Source organism: Myripristis murdjan, chromosome 12 (assembly GCF_902150065.1).
Source record: "Myripristis murdjan chromosome 12, fMyrMur1.1, whole genome shotgun sequence".
Lineage (NCBI taxonomy): Eukaryota > Metazoa > Chordata > Actinopteri > Holocentriformes > Holocentridae > Myripristis > Myripristis murdjan.
In genome coordinates, this window is record NC_043991.1 from 20,868,545 (window position 1) to 20,886,658 (window position 18,114).

Sequence of the window (18,114 nt, forward strand, 5' to 3'; positions counted from 1 at the left end):
TCCATTCATTGGCTGGAATAACAACAGCTCATTAAGATAAAGTCAGATTCTCTAGATGGGGGTGACTGATGGGCCACATGAGTGACAGGTGCCTCGGGCCATCGCAGCACCTTGGGTGGGGCGGCCTGACATGTTGAAAGGCGACGCCATCCCAGCTAACCTAAATGCTCTCGGCTCTGTGACTAAACGGTTTAGCAAGAGACGGCGATTAGCGCCTCTTGTTTTTCCGAATGTAAATTGAACATTTCAGTCATATGTTCCTTACTGGACGTTGTTTTCTGCGTGTTACATGTACAAATGGCCGTTAATGCCAGTCTGGCGATGGCGTCACAGGAGAGCACTTGACCAAAGCTCTTCTCACATGGCCTGTGGAGCATGACATCAGTGGTGGTGGCCTTGTTTTGGAGTGCCATCTCTCTCCTGCACTCCAGCACAATGACTGGCTGTAGCAGCAGGGGCTGCATTAGCTGCTGGGTTCAGAGGGCATCCTTCCCAAGGAATTGGCCTGTTTTTGTTCTGACTGCGCCACTCCACTCCGGGGGCTGGAGAGCTTTGTGCAACTCAGTCAGGCCTGGTTGGGTAATTAAAAAGGCAAGAGCTCGAGTTGTGATCATTAGGGGCCTGTCCAGCGTGCTTTCTTTTTTTTTTTCCTTTCTTCTACTTTGCCTTTACCATCGCCTTCAAATAAGTCCTCGACACATAAGGTCACTGCTGCCCGGCTCTCTTTTATTCTTTCTCCTGATATTTGCACACAAGCAATATGTTGTTTTGAACCCTGCTCCAACACTCACGGTGGCTCTGATGAAGATCTGTGCAATAAGCCACAAACACATGCAGACGCTGCCAAAGCACTTAAACTGTACTGTAGACACATGCACACACATTCGTCCTCACAATTTATTTTTCTGTTTGTCTGTCTCTGCCCTCAATGTCCCTCCTGACACACATTCTCCATCTGCTGCTGACGCCTCGCACGCTCTACTTGTTACTTTTTATCTCTTATCTGCACCAACACTTGATTTCTCCCTCTTTCTCTATTCAATACGTTGGCGTTCGTCCCCCCCATGGTTTAACCCCCCCGCCCCTCGCTCTCTTCTTTTCTCTCTGTCCTCTGTCAGTGGCTTTGCTCTTGACGGCTGGTGTAGTTTTGATGCGGCTTTCTTTGCACAGAGCCCTTGAAATCTCTCTGCGATCTTTTTTTTTTCTTTCTTGTCCACTCAGATGCTGTTCCTTTTCTCTCTGTCACCAAGACCTTTTTTCCACTCTGTCTTTGCGTCCACTTGAGCCAGAGAGGGTCTCCAGCATACTTTAACCTTCAAAACTAACCCCGTAAAAGGAAGGAGCTGAAAACAGTCAACATATTTGGTTTCCACATTATGCTGCCTTCCAATTTAGAGTTGAGTTCCAGTATTTACCACTGTATTCTGATATGAAAGAAATAAAAGGGACTGAAGAAAAACAATAAAATTGAGATGTGCATATAATCCATCCCTCCCTTCTTTGCAGATTGCACTCATTAGTGTTGCTTTCCTCATGGCCAGACTTCCAACCCAGACATTTCCATTTTACTTGACAAGCAGACCCAGTCCAACATGAATAACTCTTTAGATTTCATAGCCATCCTTTAATACCCTTTACAAATGTCGGCTTTTGTACCAAAAGGAGCCTCTCATTGGAAAGAGTTAAGGCAAGTGCCTTGCTGAAGGGCATTTCAACGCATGACCTAACTTTGCCCTCTCCTCTCCACTTACCCTCGGCCCTCTGCGGGCAGGGACTCAGCGGCTTTTAAGATGCAGGACTTGTAGACAAACATAATGATGCTGGACTAGACCTTAAAGGCTGCGCACCATGGGTTAATGCAATGCATAGTCTCTCAGGCTGTTTGTCAAGTAATCTCTGTTATCTTATCTTTTTAATCTTAAACTATGCTTTGAACCCGTATTCAAATCAGTATTTTAAGTCTGGCTATGAATCAAAGAGTCCAGTTGGTAATCTTAGCGTGTTTACATGTATACTGTCTCTAATCGGCAATCTTTATTTGACAGAATGTAACTCAGCGATGAAATGGTATTATAGAAATGGATTATATAATGGTGAATGACTAACCTGTTTGTCAGCTGTGTGTTTGACTCCCCCTCTGTCACCAGCCTGTAGAGGTCAACCCTCTCCCTCAGGGCAGTACCTGATACCTACCAGATTTTATCCATGTTGGTGTATATAGAGGTGTGTGTGTGTGTGTGTGTGTGTGTGCGTGTGTGTGTGTGTGTGTGTGTGTGTGTGTCCGGAAGCTGTGTGCTTTGAAAGGTGCGTTTTTCCCGACGTCTCCCAGTCAATAGTGGCTTCCTGCCTTTAGGGCCTGTGTGTTGTTTAATAGTCCGGCCTGACACAGGGCACCTGTGTTCCCCCTCTGTTTCTACACAGAAACACTCTCTGTTTGACCACTTTGCTCTGTTTGACTGGCACATTTGTTCCAGGTCCATTATGGTTAAAGGTGGGGAGATTAGATAGCTTCTTGAAATATGAGGAAGGTGTTGTCATTTGAAATCCGCTCAAGTGTTTCGAGGAGTTTGTGGACACAGCAGAGAGTCTCACATAACAACATTTAATAAGACATGAAGTGCACCGAGCCAGGAGAATGAATGACTTAGTAATGACATGGACACCTTACTACAGTATTGCTGTGAAAATGCCTGTGCAGAATAAGGATATCACACTGAATGTGCTCCAAAATATTCGCTCACATTTGGTGTGGCTCCCAAAAGAAAGGGGGACACTTTTTTGTGTAAAAAGACCAAACAGGGTTCAGAATAATCATCCCATGCTTCATCCAAAACAATTAATAAACAAGGTGCTGTGTTCACTCACACAATTGGGGTTGAGTGCTTTTCTCCTGGGCCACAAAAGCCTGAACTGGCTCAAGTGCCGGGCCAGACATGGGAGCCTCGGTGCAACCTCGCAGCGCTGCCATTCACAATTTAAAACAACAGCGTTGTGAGGCTCATTTGAACAGACAAATTCTGTCAGCCCACACAATGCGTGTTTGCCAGGCTGAATTGGTTGGCCAATGTCTCGGGCCCAGAGATAAGTGGAGAACTTTCCAGATGACTGACGCGGGACAACCCTGACCCGTCATTCCACTGATTGCCACACACTCCTCCACTGCCTTTTTGGCAGCAGTTTCTTCAGGGGGCCCCAGTTCTGTCTTTGAGTTTGTCCCCATAATGGTAATGGGACACATGCCTCTCTTCCAATGGTGCTCACACACACTCACACAAAATTTTATGTCACACATGCACACGCTAACACACAGACGGACAAAAAGGCAGATGCTCTCTGTTTCTTTTTCTTTTTCTCTCTCTCTGCAACTCTCAGACATGTTTGCCTTGGAAATCTCACACACAGGTTGAAGACTCATCTGTGTATATCCACGCGCGCACACACACACACACACACACACACACACACACACACACACACACACACACAGGCTCAGTGTTAGCATGTGTATGTGTTATATGTAGTAACTCCAAGTCCTCTTTGCTCCTCTACCCATCCTGCTGGCTTTGTCTCCCCTCAGCTGTTCCAGCCGGGTGCCTGTATTGTGCTGTCGGGCTCATTACTAGAAGCACTGTGGCCCAAACCCCCTCACTAATAGGCCCACAGTCATCCAGAGTGAGGGCAGGGAGACAGACAGACAGAGAGAGAAAGGAATTATTTCTGCTGTGGCTGATAGTAGCAGTATAATGTTGTTTTGTATTCTTCTGGCAGTGGAACTGTTAATGTTTAACAGTTGCTGCCATATTTCTCTGGCCGGTCATCAGCTGGCTGAGAAGGTTGAGTGTGATGTGTAGCGAGGACTGCCTCAACCTGCCTCTGTTACCAAAAAAAAAAGCACAAACAGCCACTTGACAGCTCCTCTGTGGAAAGGGATGTGTATATAAATGTATGTGGATGTGTGTTTCTGCATGCTTAAGCAGCGAGCTGGAAAAAACGAGTGTCCTGCAGGCAGCTGATGGGGCCGTCTGGAGCGGGCCACTCTATTTGAACCACTATGGAATAAAGTGCAGCCATTGTTAAAGGATTTTTACACAATGCATACAGTAGTGCGGCTGCAGGAGAGAGCACTGGATACAAAGGTGCTTTTGAAAAAGACGGCGAGGACAGAGGTTAGACGGGAAGATGGTGAAATGTGCGGGGGGTCACCGCTCGGAGAGGCAGACCAAAAGAAAAAGAGTGCATACTGTAAACAGAGGGACGTCACGACTGATCTTCATCAGCTCTGATTGCATCCTATCACTGATACAGAGGACCTTAAGTGATTTTCTCACAGGCCAGACAATAGCTGTGGCGTAATTTGATTTACAAATTATTTGATTAGGTCTGAAGGATTCTTTAATCAGGAATTAGGCCATGAGACACACAGGGCTGTGGTAAGTGCACATTAGCCTATAGAGCAGCAGCTGCAGTGGCCTAATGAGAAGAACACCAGCCTCCACAGAGAGTGAAACTCAGGTGCACACGCAATAAAAAAGTTTTGGTTTTTCATGCCTCAGTGTGAATAAGACTTTCGTCCGAAAACGTTAAACCATATAAAAACACAAGCAAAGATATAATTAAAGAAACACATTATATACTAAGGTTAGCAGTCTCAGATGTTAATAATAATAATAATAATAATAATAATGATGATGATGATCTCAATATTTAATAATACACCATCACTGATAAACCTAACCCTGAGTGAGTCTGTTGTACTAAAAGTGGAACCAGCTGATCCCGTGCAAAGCCTCGCTCTCGTGTGTTGCAGGTTTCTATGGCGCCGCGTCGGTCACGAGCGCCGGGCCGATCCATCACGTCCTCGCGCTCGGTGGGACCAGGTGGGCCGTGGCACCGCCGAACCGTGGCCTCGTTAACGCGGTATAATAATGAGGCCGCAAAGAGGGGCGAAATAATTGCAAATAAAACTACATGATGCAGAAAATAAAAAAAGAAATTAAACAGATGCGCGTGTTTTCAGGATCATTGCTTTCGTCCTCTCAAACTGCTGAGTTGCAGAAAATATGCAACATTAAAGGTTTATACAGCTGAATGCACAGATGTAATAATAATAATAATAATAATAATAATAATGATAATAATAATAATGATAATAGTCTGGTTTTTAACACTTCAGTCTGGCGGCCGGTCTGGTTATTTGAAAGATGCGGGCCTATCATGCGCGTGGGAAATAAATAAAACCGTTTTTTGACACACCTTAGTGTACAAGCAGAGCTGTAAAAATTCATATTAATTTGGGGAGAAGAAACACTACTTCTGACTCGCCATCAAAATTCAGAGCACTTCGCCTTGTGTGGGAAGTTTCTTGTTCCCACACAATATTATTCTTATTTTTATATGGGCCTTTCTGTCCATTTAAAAATAGATCTTATCCATTATGGCCCACACCTATTGATGAGGAAAGTAATTGTAAATTTGGATACACTATTTGTTAGTATAAAGCCCATTTCATGAAAACCTTAACAGTGACATGAGGCCTTATCAAAAAGACACCAGTAAAAAACAATGATAAATTTGTCATGCTTTAATTAAAATAATTCTTTAGAAATTCATTATTTACATCTTCAACAATATTAATAACAGTATAAGAAAAAATAGCCACCGTCCTGAACAAACATCAGAACATCAGCATGACAACAAACTAAATGTATTTGAAGCCAAACAAATGTCTTTCAAGCCTTTGTTTCTAGTAGTCAAATCGCCTTCCTCCTCCCCTCGGTCATTACAGAGCAAAATTGCATCACTTCCCTGTGAGTAAGTCATCATTTACAGTATATACATATTAATGGACAGATACATTAATTGTTTTTGAGGGATGTGTGTGGGCATTTTGTTGGAACTGTGACCTGAGGTGTCACACTTAACTACAGCTGTCAGTCAGTGGATATTCTGTGTTTACTACAGGAAAGCTTTTTTAAACAGTCATCTGGATTTATACAGTGAACACAAGATATAAAATTAATTTGCAAGCAGACATAGATTAAGAGAAGGATGGGATTTATGATGTTGGGATGTAATTGATAACAACAACAACAACAAAAAAAAACTGTAAACAAAAGCAGGCATACTTTAATATAAAGAGGTTGCATATTGCCTGTCAGTTCACATTGGACCAGTAGTGTCATGTTGCAGATGTGCCAGAGAGAACGTCTTTGGCAAAACAGCATTACAGCCATACTGACAATATGCAGAGCACGAGACCTCAGGCCTGGTCTGTGGAAGTGGCCCCTGGGATGAACTCACTGTGTAGCAATGTGTAAACATGCAGGAATCAGAGTAACCCTGGGCGACGTGAACAGTAATGACAAATAAATAACATGTTAGTCAGCCAGAGGAGGGGGTATGGCGGTCCACGGGAAGATGCAAAATGTGTTGCTGGTTCATTTCCAGAGTCTCAAGTATACATCCAATTTCGGCTTTCACGCCTTGGTCCGTGATCAGAGAGGGAGAGGAGTGATAGCCGATCTGTTTTCCTCCTGGAGTCCCTGCTTCGTCTCTTGGTCCGCGTCACATGGGTGCCCTCGGCCGGGTGACCGTCATGCAGCGGGGACTAGAGGTGGTCGTAGGCAGCCGTGGAAGGTGGGGCCGTGCGGGAGGCCGAGCTGTAGTAATAGGGTGAACCTGTAGGGGGAGACACAGATAGGAGCCTTCATTACTAGAGGTTTGAAAGCCTCTAGCTGGAGGTGCTGATGGTGGGTGAGACCACCTTTTATCTAAGTCTTACAAGAGCAGATGGCCGGGCACAAAATCTAGACTCCAGGAAATTTAGGCTGAAGCTGAAACGTCTGGCTGCATATCATGTACATCATGTTGAAAAATAAATAACAGATATATTTCCTGGGTGCAGGTCAGATTGAGGTTAACTGAGCTGAAAATCTAACCAGCTTGGATTATTTGTTTTGTAAAAGAAATGCTTCAAACACCTCCCTTCCTTTCCCCCATGTCCTTTATACATGGAAGAAATACTACTACTATTACTACTACTAAAATAAAAATAATAATAATAATAAAAAAATAATCAAAAAATACATTATTAACAGCAGCAGCAGCAGCAGCAGCAGCAGCAGCAGCAGCAGCAGCAGCAGCAGCAGCAGCAACAACAACAATAACAATACAGGACTTTTACTTTTCTGACCACACACTGATTACATCTGAGATGCAATGGAGGGTAAACCCACATAAATTCAAATTGCTCACAAGCTAATTGATTGCATATTAGATTATTAATATTGCATTTATTTTTTCTCCTTTGTTTGAATCTTGAAGCTGATATTTTGTATATATTATGTATTTTTGAAAGGATATTATCTGTATTTATGCGAACTATAATATAGAGCTACAGGGTAAAAAAAAAAAAAAGAAAATATATATTGGAATAGGAACAAGGGTTGTACCAGCTTATCTCAATGTAAAAGGTTTTCAAATAGCCTTGCCTTATAATTTATATATTGTTTGTTGCTGAATTATGGCAACAACAATTATTACAATTTCATGTTATGTTTGTTTGATCAGCGATCAGGTTCAAATACATTTAACTCAAGGAGAAAAGATGCTTTGCACCAGATTTAGCTAAAGAGCTCATTTCCATCTGCAGTCCCAGGGCAGGAAAAAAAACACAATAAAAACATAATAAACTGGAGCACATAGTTTATTACATCTCTGTTACCATAAAAAAAAAAAAAAAAAAAAAAAAAAAAAACAACTCCCCCAAGGTGACACACTAACTTGTGACCAGTCCATCAGTGTGAAACGTATTCTTATTGGCCAGTTAAAATAATGGGAGGCACGTAAACGAGGAGCACAGAGCCTGCCTTCTGGCTAGTAATTGGACAAATTGTTTTTACAGGGGACAAAAATAACTCAGTTTGGACACTCTGTCCTGGTGAGCCACTCTTCTTTGCTGCAGTTCACTTAAACTCTGCAACAACAGGAACGTCAGCAGAACTGAGTGTTTCTATGTTTCCAAGGGCGTTTATACGAAAAAATATAGTATACGCATCTATGAGGTATATGCAAATACTCCCAAACGATTTGTCCTTCATTGTGCAGGGAGAAATAAAAGCTTAATAATTAGAAAGGCACTGTGTTGACTTGATGAGGTGTAACAGCGACCACACCGACCTTCGTTACTCACCCAGTATGCTGGAGTTGGTGAACCTCCAGGCTTCACTGTAGGAGGAGTAGGGGGAATGAGTGTAGGACTGACCAGAGTAATCTGCACCTGCACCAGGGAGAGAAAAGCCCTCACACATCAATCGAACACACCGGGAAACAGACGGAGATGAAATACAACGACACAACAAAGACAACATTTGTTACTAAGACGCCGCCGTCGTCCGAGAACTCTATTAGAGCCGGGGGTTGTTTGTCTGTCCGCCAGCATCTGCTCAGCCTTAGCTCATAATTCACCAACAGTTAGTGCAGGCCTGTAAACCATTAATCTGCGGTGCAGGTGGAAGGCTGAGGGTGAAATCCCTCGGCCCAGTGGTGCGTGCACTCGGCTCGCCCCTGCGTCCTCTCCGCTGCACTTGGCCCCTCGAATCTCTTAGTGTCTGCCCTCTGAAATGCCCTCCTCTCCTCTTCCCTCCATTCAACACTTCCTGCTTCAGGCTTTCTGGCACTCTTCTTCTTTTTCTTTCTTCCTTTCTTCCTTTCTTTCTCTTTTTTTTAACATTCCAATATCTAATTGGTAATTATGTTGGCTGGAATGAATCCCCGGGCTCCCCCTGTCCTAACCCCCCTTTCAGTGAGTAATTGTGTATCAACGCTTCCTCACAGTGAGCCCACCAGAAAAAATAATAAATCAGACCCTCTCATTTCGCGCTTCGAAGGGCAGACTTCAAATAAAAAAGGCGCATCACACCACACACACACACACACACACACACACACACACACACTTAGACAGTATGCAGGCATGCTGATGTAGACACACAAGCAGGCAGGCGCACACTGAGAGCCACACAGGTGCGACACTGCGCATGTACACACAGACACACACACACACACACACACACATGCACACACACAAACATAAAGACACTCACCACCACAAAGACCCCACCCCCCTCTCCCCAACCCCACCCCATGTCCCCTCATCTCTCTTGTGGGCCCCCTGGTTCCCATGGCGATGTGTGGTCAGAGGTGTCTGCGTGGGGGTGTGGGCAGCAGGGCGGAACCCCCAGCCTGTTCCCTGTACCCCCTCGGCTCATGTACGCGCGCATGCACACACACACACACACACACACACACACACACACACACGCACACAGAGTTCACCATTCTAGCAAGGCTACTCATTAACTCAGCATGTCTTCCTGTTAATCTACAAGCCTCCATCCTAGCCCTTCCCTCTCTCCCTCTCTCTCTCTCTCTCTGTCACCCTCTGTCACTCCCTCTATTATACCATTTCTCTCTCTTTCTTTTTCCTCTGGTCTTTTTCATCTTATTTTCTGTGTAAAACCCACGGTGGTGGCATTATATTTTGCTCAAAATAAACCAAACAGTGTCTTTTACCTGCTACCATGCCCGTGATGGCGGAGGAGGTGTAGCCTGTCTGGCCAGTTGAGGGTATGTGAGGTGGGTAGCCTGGCAGCGTGGAGCTCACCATGTCACGCCCTAAAAACACAGGCATCCATGCACATTCACATTCACAGACACACACATACACAAACACACACACATTTTCAACGTCAGAAACGGCAGGAAAACTTTCCTAACCTGCACGGAAATTTTTCTCGTTGCAGGTTTCACTCTGCAGGAGTGTAAAGACACAAAGGCAAAGAAAAATGTCATGCCAAGAGTAGGCAACTCAAATTCAAATTCGCTTGAATGCAAACACACACATCTGCAGGAATCTGTGTATCTAAGGCAAATACATCAGTTTGAATGTGTTATGAATGCAAAGGGGCACCTGCATTAGCAAATGTATCAGAAAGTTAGGAATCCGACATGTGGGCCTGTTAGTAAATGAGTGAGATGGATGCCTTCGTTACCTGAGATGAGAGACTGACTGCTGAACTGGCCGTACACTGGTGCATGATGGGAGAATGAGTTGAAGGCATTGGGGAAATGGTTGGAGTTGTTGCAGCTGCTACTGACAGAGACGGGTCTCTGCAGCGCCTGCAGCTCCACAAACGCCAGGCTGGATGCTGCCATGTTTGGGGAGGGGCTTGTGCTGGTCACTTCTGGGGACATTTCCTGTTTCAGACAGAGGGGGAGGGACTGTAGGGGCTCTGAGGTGGCACAGCCAATGGGAAGGGGCAGGTATGAGGAAATGGAAAGAAATGGGATTTAAATGATATGCATGAGTGGAACGACAAAGATAACATAAGATAAAAAAATGAAGTTGAATCGAAACAAAGTAAAAAAAAATGAAGGGTGAATGGGTAGCTGGCTGTCACTGCAGTTTCACAACAGTGTAGATGTGTCTGATGGAAGGAATCAGCATGTGGAGCTGCGCTGTCCCTGCGGGGGTCAGAGGTCATCATGTAACGCTAAGAGTCTTACCAGACACCATGGTGTAGCCCTGGTGTGCCGTCAGGTTTCGTCCAATGGCTGCGCTGGATGTTGAGAGGCTGGTCTTGGCTTCCTCTAGGCTGCCATTGATGAGCGACAGTGGGTACAAAGTCTGCGGACGATGCACAGGGATTAGTTATTGTGGATTTGCCGGTAAACAGGGAGAGAAAATGTGTGCATGTGTGCACTAATCTATTTTCCATCTTCTGTGGGAACACACATACAATCCTGTGCCCAATCTGACATGTCTTATTTCATATCTATAAAATTCTGACAGTTTCCAACTTAAATGCAAACACACAAGATGCAGTTATTGTTAACAAACAGAGGAGAAAAGTGTGTGTTTTGAGGAGCTGAGTGTCTACAGGAAGCCATCTGTCTCACAGCTATTACAGTTCATCTTGGAGCACCTGGAAAATGTACACAGGGTGGGGGTGCAAGGCCAAAAGGTAGGGCCAAGTAGTTGGCAAAGTATTGTTCCCTTTCAGCAATTACTGGCAGTCGCTATGTTTGAAAGAGGTGCTCATTTTTCCCCCCATACCTTTATTGCCAGTTGTGTTTGGTGTTATGGGACAGGTGTCCATGTGCTGCTTGGTGTCCACGCATTGTTATGTGTAGTTTGGCTAATATGTGTGTGTGTGTGTGTGTGTGTGTGTGTGTGTGTGTGCGTGTGTGCGTGTGTGTGTGTGTGTGTGTGTGCGTGTGTGTGTGTGTGTGTGTAGATAGATAGATAGATAGATAGATAGATAGATGTGTGTGTGTGTGTGTGTGTGAAGGTGAAGTCTGGATAGGTTAAGTCTTTAGGTGTTGTTTGTTGTTTTTGTTGTATATTGCTGTTTTATAGTAAATGCACACATGGTTGTATGTAAGTGTACAGCTGTATTTGTGAGTGTATAAGAATGAATGGGTATGTATATATGTAGATATGCAATTTTAGATTTTTACGATGTACAATTGTGTATACATATTTTCTATTTTTTATTTATGTATACTGAATTTATGTATATTAAATTTATTTATATTAAATTCTGCTTCTATTCACCTGTCAACTGTGAGAATGAATGTAAATAAACTCAAACCCATGTTTGAGCAGCTAACAAAGAAACATGAATGGCAAAAGAATAAGGAGACAAGACTGAGTAATGTATAATCAGAGATGATTATGTTCTCATTAGTACTGTTTCTATGGCCAACCCTACATATTAAACTGCAGAACTTTATTTTTCTCTTCTATGACTTTCTGAGAAGATTTGAAAACCATAGCCAGGAGTGTTTGTGTTTGTCCTTTTCGCACTGGGTGTGTGTGTGTTCCTACCTGCTCTGTCTTGCTGCTTGAGGCTGAGCTGAAGGACTCTGGAGGGTAGTGGTGACGGTCAAAACCACAGTCCAGGTGCTGGGGCGCTGCGGGGAAGTGATCTACTCTCATCTGCTTCCTGGGGACGCCGCCGCTGCCCTGAGAGTCCACGCTGTGCCGACAGCTCTCCTGGTCACCTGATGAGGACAAAGACAAACAGAGTGAGTGACGCTGAAAGTGCACGCAGTTTTGAAAGAGCGGTAGTGGTTTCATTTTTCACTCTTCCAGACAGGATGCAATGACTGCTGACAAGACACTAAAACATGTCACATTTTTTCCAAATCGCTAAACATTAACCTGTGAGAACATGTCGCACACATGCCTATATTAGGAAGAGACCTGAATGTGCTGCTCTAAAATCTGTGTGTCGCCTCAAGGCACTATTTCTATTTCTATTGATTTTGGTCAAGGGGTATACTGTCTGTGCGAGATCCTATGGCTGATTTCACATATATACAGTATACACTGAACTGATTGGTTGCCTGCACCAAAATGAAAAAAAAAAAAGTAGTAGTGTAGTAGTGTGTGCCTGCTGAAGCCCATCCAGTCAATTTGGTTCTTACTGTCATCATGGCTCCTCTTGCCCTCGGTGCTCGGCTGTGGGATACCCAGCAGGCCACTGATGGAGTAGGTGGAGCCCAGAGAGTCCGACTGGGGCGACTCGGGAGGCGTGACTGCCGAACTCGGGACTGAAAGAGAGAGAGGGAGAAAGAGAGAGAGAGGTTACCATCCATACATCCTAGTATTACCATTACCACGTGCTTAATCTCATGGAGCACTGAACCTACTCTATCATTAAGCTTAATCCATCACTATGAGATGATCATGCTGGGCGATACTGAGGTGTTTAAGTGTGTTTGTGTGAGTGAGTGAGTGTGTGTGTGTGTGTGTGTGCTACTTACTGAGAGTGTGTCCTGGACTCAAGCCTTTTCCGTCCAGAGGCAGATTGAACGGCTGCTGGACCTTGGTTCGAATTATTCTGAAAATCAGCAGAGCACGGCCGTGTGAATAACAACTGAGCACCTAGAGCTTCATTATTTTACATGTAATCACCAATGTTGATGCTGACACCGAGGACAGAGATTATTAGGTGGCACACTGTGAGATGCTTTAATATCAGCACAGAAGAGTACAGACCAAGACTAAGACTGAGAAAAAGTACAAAGATGTTGGTTCTGAGATGTTAGAATCAACTTGTGAATCTTCTGGAGGGATTTTGGAGGTATTTTGAGCTGAGTTCAATGACACACCCATGACGGGAAAGTGCCATTGATAACTGTGCTGATATACTCTCATTCACCCCACTGTCCTATAACATTCAAGAGTTCAGACATTTTCATTGGCAGTCACCCTGAAAAGGAGTTCAAATGGATGTTATCTTAAATCTATATGTTGGTAAAGGGGGTAAGTGATGAACCTTTATAAAGAAAAATGCTTTTGTCTTTGTCCATCATGAGAATTAAACTGAAAGACTGCTGAATATGCCGAATTACGTTTATTAGATTATTCACATTTTATAGACTGAATTCAGATTTGGACCGAATTTGAAGGACACTATGCTGGTAAATGTCTCAATCTATCCCTTCTAGCATCCAAACTTCAAAGTGAATACGACTTTGCGGTCAATTTGGCATCACTGTGTCACCTGTTAATGGAGCTGACGCTAGGCACCGTGTCGCTGTCACAGACTCCCTCGGCCAGCAGCCGGTCCCTGATTTCCCAAGCGAACATGGTGGGGTTCTGCCTCTTGTACTCTGCTATCTTCTCCACGACTTTTGGGGTGGCCACTTTGGGCTTGGAGCCCCCGATCACACCAGGCTTGATGCTGCCGGTCTCGTAGTACCTGGAGATAAATTGCGGGAGGCAGCAGGTGATCAAAATAGGACTAATCTGTTTTTTTTTCCCCTTGCATTAAGGGAAATTATTATTGTGCATTGTTTGTTTTGAGGGAACTTGTCAAGCAGGTTTGATGTCTCAGGCTAAAATCGAGAGTCCTAACATCCAGTGATGATTTCTTAGGGGTTAATATGTAACAGACGCAACTGTCACCTAAACTGAGTGAGTACAGTCAACAGTCACGGCTTTGTGCAATATCAAAAGGCTTGACCTGGAGACAAAGGCCTACATGAGATCATCAAATTGTCCCTGAAGCATAAAGAGGCCTCTACAAGTCAAAGAAAGCACTGGAATCTCATTAACAGTGAGAGGAAGTTGTGAAAGGCGCTTACCGTCCCAGGATCTTGCTGACGCAGCCGTGGCTGACTCGGAGCTGACGGGAGATGTCACAGGGCCGGACCCCCTGGTGGGCCATGTCCACGATGCGCTGCCGGATCACCTCCGGAAGTGGACGTCCATTAACAAACATTCCACCTAGTTGGTTAAGACCCCCATGACCTGGGGGAGGAGGGGGGATGAACACACATAAATGTCATGGAACCTGAGCCCCACGCCAAGCCAACCTCACTGCACTTGTACCTCACACACACAAGACACAAGAGTAAAATGGTTGTTTACTGGCAAGTGACAAAATAATTTAACACTCCAACTTATAAGAATAAAAATAGTTACAATGAGATAATTTAGTAGTTTTACAGATTGACTGTTACAATTTGCAATCAATCATTTTCCTTGCAAAAAATATTATTGGACCAAGGTGAGTGAATAGAGGAGATTCATTTAATTTTCCTCCAGAAATATCCCTGAAAAAGATCTACAGCATCTACAATACTGTAGTTATGTGAGGCTGCAGGGTATGTAGCACATTTTCAGTTCCTAAAGGCTTTACTATTTCCAATATTAGCGAATTTGTTAATATGTGTGTAATGATTTTTTACATTTAAAAAAATCCATTTAATACTGTAATGAGATCCAGATGCAGTGGTTAAGTGGCGAATCTGCTGAAACAGGTTGAGAGACTGGAAGGTTGTAGAAAGCAGAATGGAGCTGCTGGCAAATGCTTGTTTCAGAGCACAGACTGTGTTGTTTTCTTCTTAGGAGAAAAAGAGGAACTGACCAGTGAAGTCTGGTGTAACTACAGTTTTGACTAGACAGGTCCTCCACACTGAGCAGGCTACATCACCCCTCCTGGTTTGGGAGGCCATCACTGGAGACCTGGAGTTACACTCTTCATATTTTTTACTTGAGGCTCAGTTTTTCAGTATATTTTAATATTAGAGAAATCTTTATATTTCACAAATATTCTGCATCATTATGGTTGGTCCTAAAGTTATACGCCTACCACCTTTATGTGCTTATCTGGCTTTATCCTAAGAACAAAGAACATATATTTTATTTAGTGATTGGATAATTGATGTTTTGTTGGCTCATTCAGTGGCTAATTATAATATTCTCATAATTTCCTGCAGCCTATAGGCTTCAAAACAAAATTTGACCAAATGTGGCACACATGGACTGCTGCTGTGAAGCTGTAGATGTGATAATATGATCTTTTTTAAATAAATATAAATTATCTAACAGGCAAATGGTTTTATTTACTAGGTGTTTTTACATTTTGAAGACTTTAATCGTTCTCGGTTTTTGTAAGTGGAGAGGATATTTAGAGACTATTCCCCATGCAGGTTATTTCACCATTTCGGCCCTGTTATAGATCTCTCAGAGCTGTTTTTTGCCATATAATTAGCCTGCTGACAAAATCAAAAAACCGACGTTTTTAACACGTTTCTAGGACGTGCAGCCTCCAACTGGGAGAGGGGGTCACTGCATTTTGTCTGCAGGCTCCGTGTTTCTATAGACTGCACCAGTGACTCTGCAAGAATACTATTGCTTTTAATTTAACCCATTGGGTCGCTCTTTTCTTAGCCCTTTCCCAGCTTTCATTTCCACATCAAACGGCGGCCGGACGAGGCCGTGCGGGGAGGGGAGTCGCTATTAACGCTGCCAGCGGAGTGTGTAAAAAAATCTCCCCGCCAAGCTTCATCAACCTGCAGGATATTAAAGCGGAGTAACCCCAGGGGGATCAGCACGCACGCACGCACGCACGCACGCGCACACGCACACACACACACACACACACACACACACACACACACACACACACACACACACACACACACACACACACACACACACACTAAGGAATTAATGCTCAACGCACATACAAGTGAGATAGATAGATAGATAGATAGATAGATAGATAGATAGATAGATAGATAGATAGAATTTATTCATTTGTGGGATTTTACTGTTTCCTCCAGATGAAAATATTTCATAGTTAAAGAAATCCGCCTTTTCTCTGACAATTTCAATTTCACAGATTCGCCAGCCCAAAGCCGTATAACTTAAAATTATGGATCCAACAATCATCGCCACCATCCGTCTTTTCTCCTCAACGCGAAGTCAAGTTCAAAACGAAACTCTCTCTTCCTTGGTTTTTCCTTTGGCTGAGGCAAATTATACGCAATGGCACAATTTTTGTAAGAAATTGCATTGTCAATAATTCCGTTATTTCGTATTTTCTCTTTATTGTAGGAGCGGGTGTTTTATTAAAAGATCCCAATTTGCTCAAGAGTAATTTCACTCAAAGAAGATGTAGTCTGCTTTCATTCTTGAAATCTTGTGTGGCATCCACTGAACAGCCTACAGGGCTAACGAAAGAAAGAAAGAAAGAAAGAAAGAAAGAAAGAAAGAAAGAAAGAAAGAAAGAAAGATGACGGAGCAGAGGCAAAGGGGAGGGAGTCTCAGTTTGTGACATAAACCAGCCAAACCATCCAGCCCCCCTGCCGCTCCATCACTGACCCAGTTGACCAGGGATTGATCCAAATTTATATCTGACAGCCCCGAGCGCCGTCCAATTAACTCCCTCAACGTCCTGCGCCAGGGAGGAACAACAAACTCTATCTTTCAAAGTTACTGAGAGCAGAACAGACGCCTCACCGCTGGACACTTTCTACATTTTCATTTTGCAGCTGGGTATTTGCCTTGAGTATTTGCCTTGAGGTGCCGTTTCATATTTTGGCAGATCACAATTCTGTGAAGTTTGAGTGGGACAGGACAGGCGCGGATGTCTTAAGGTTAAGTTATTGTCACGTCCCGCTGGAGTGGGGGCACAGGGCCTGGTGGGAGTGTCCCGGCCTGTGCGGGACACTCAGGCCTGTTTGTGCTGGTTATTTACCTCTTCCCGTACTGTTGGACATATCCCTGAGGTCCTGGTCCTTGGTCTGCCGGCCAAATGTCAGAGGCTCCTCCACGCTGTCCCAGTTAAAGTGTTTTTACTCCCCGTCCTGCCTCGTCTGGCATGAGTGTGCTCCTGAGTGCGCCGCTGGGTTAAAATGCTGCAAGAGTACAGTAGTCCTGTTGTTAATATGCTGATATGAGACCCGATGGCTGTCATATCGGCGTGTGATGCGTGTTTAGAGGCGAGGGCTGCGTCCTCCTGTGCCTCCACGCCACTCCGCTGAGAAATGCACTCCTACCTGTGAGATACACGGGCTGACAACCTTATCGTGCTGCTCATTTGTGTTTAAATCACCTGTGCACGCCTTGGTGTACAGCAGCGGATGATAAAGATGTTTTGGATGCAACAAAACGGCGGAGAAACCGGGTGGACCGTAGAGCAGTTTTATGCAAATCTGCTGTCCATGTGTTTTTTTTTTTTTTTTTTGTACACTCCAGTTTCCTCATGTAAACACATTCACCAGGATATATAGCCTAGTAATCGATGTTCAGCTCAATGTATCTGGGCCTAGTTTTATCTGTAGGGCAGATTCTAGGAGAAGGAAATTCCCCTTCCTCATCCCTGTGCAGGATGATGATCTTAAACCCTTCTCGTTGTAATTAGGACTGACTGGTCTCATTAATCATCCTCCGTGGCTCCAAGAACTTTTATTTTGGCAGCCGAACAGCAAACCGCAGGACTACTGTGTGTGTTTTGCTGTGTGATGTGGAGTAGCTGCATGTGGTGTAAATGATTAAGACTGGGAGTCCCTCTCTATTGATTCACTTGCAGCTCAAAGTTAGGATGACACTTAAACACAAGCACAATCTAAATAAATATAGATATCAACGTGAAAGAACAGGGTCAATTCAAGATACTGAATATTGAATGGAAATTATTTGCTTTTTTTTGGTGATGGTTAAAGACAACTTCATTATGAGAAAAAAAAAATCGCGCGCTCTCTCACGTGTTGAACAAATTAGACATCAGGAAAAATAACAATGATTCAATT

General features: G+C 43.9%; 1 protein-coding gene across 1 annotated transcript; it reads right to left on the reverse strand.

Moving 5' to 3' along the window:
* Positions 1-6,607: 6,607 nt before the first annotated feature.
* Positions 6,608-17,082, reverse strand: pax8 (paired box 8). Its single transcript, XM_030066152.1, has 11 exons — positions 17,061-17,082; positions 14,158-14,323; positions 13,575-13,772; positions 12,832-12,908; positions 12,493-12,618; positions 11,891-12,066; positions 10,567-10,687; positions 10,053-10,292; positions 9,574-9,675; positions 8,192-8,278; positions 6,608-6,678 (listed from the first exon to the last, which is right to left on the reverse strand). Exons 1-11 carry the CDS (start codon positions 17,080-17,082, stop codon positions 6,608-6,610), a joined length of 1,386 nt encoding a protein of 461 aa, XP_029922012.1.
* Between the last annotated feature and the right edge of the window lie 1,032 nt (positions 17,083-18,114).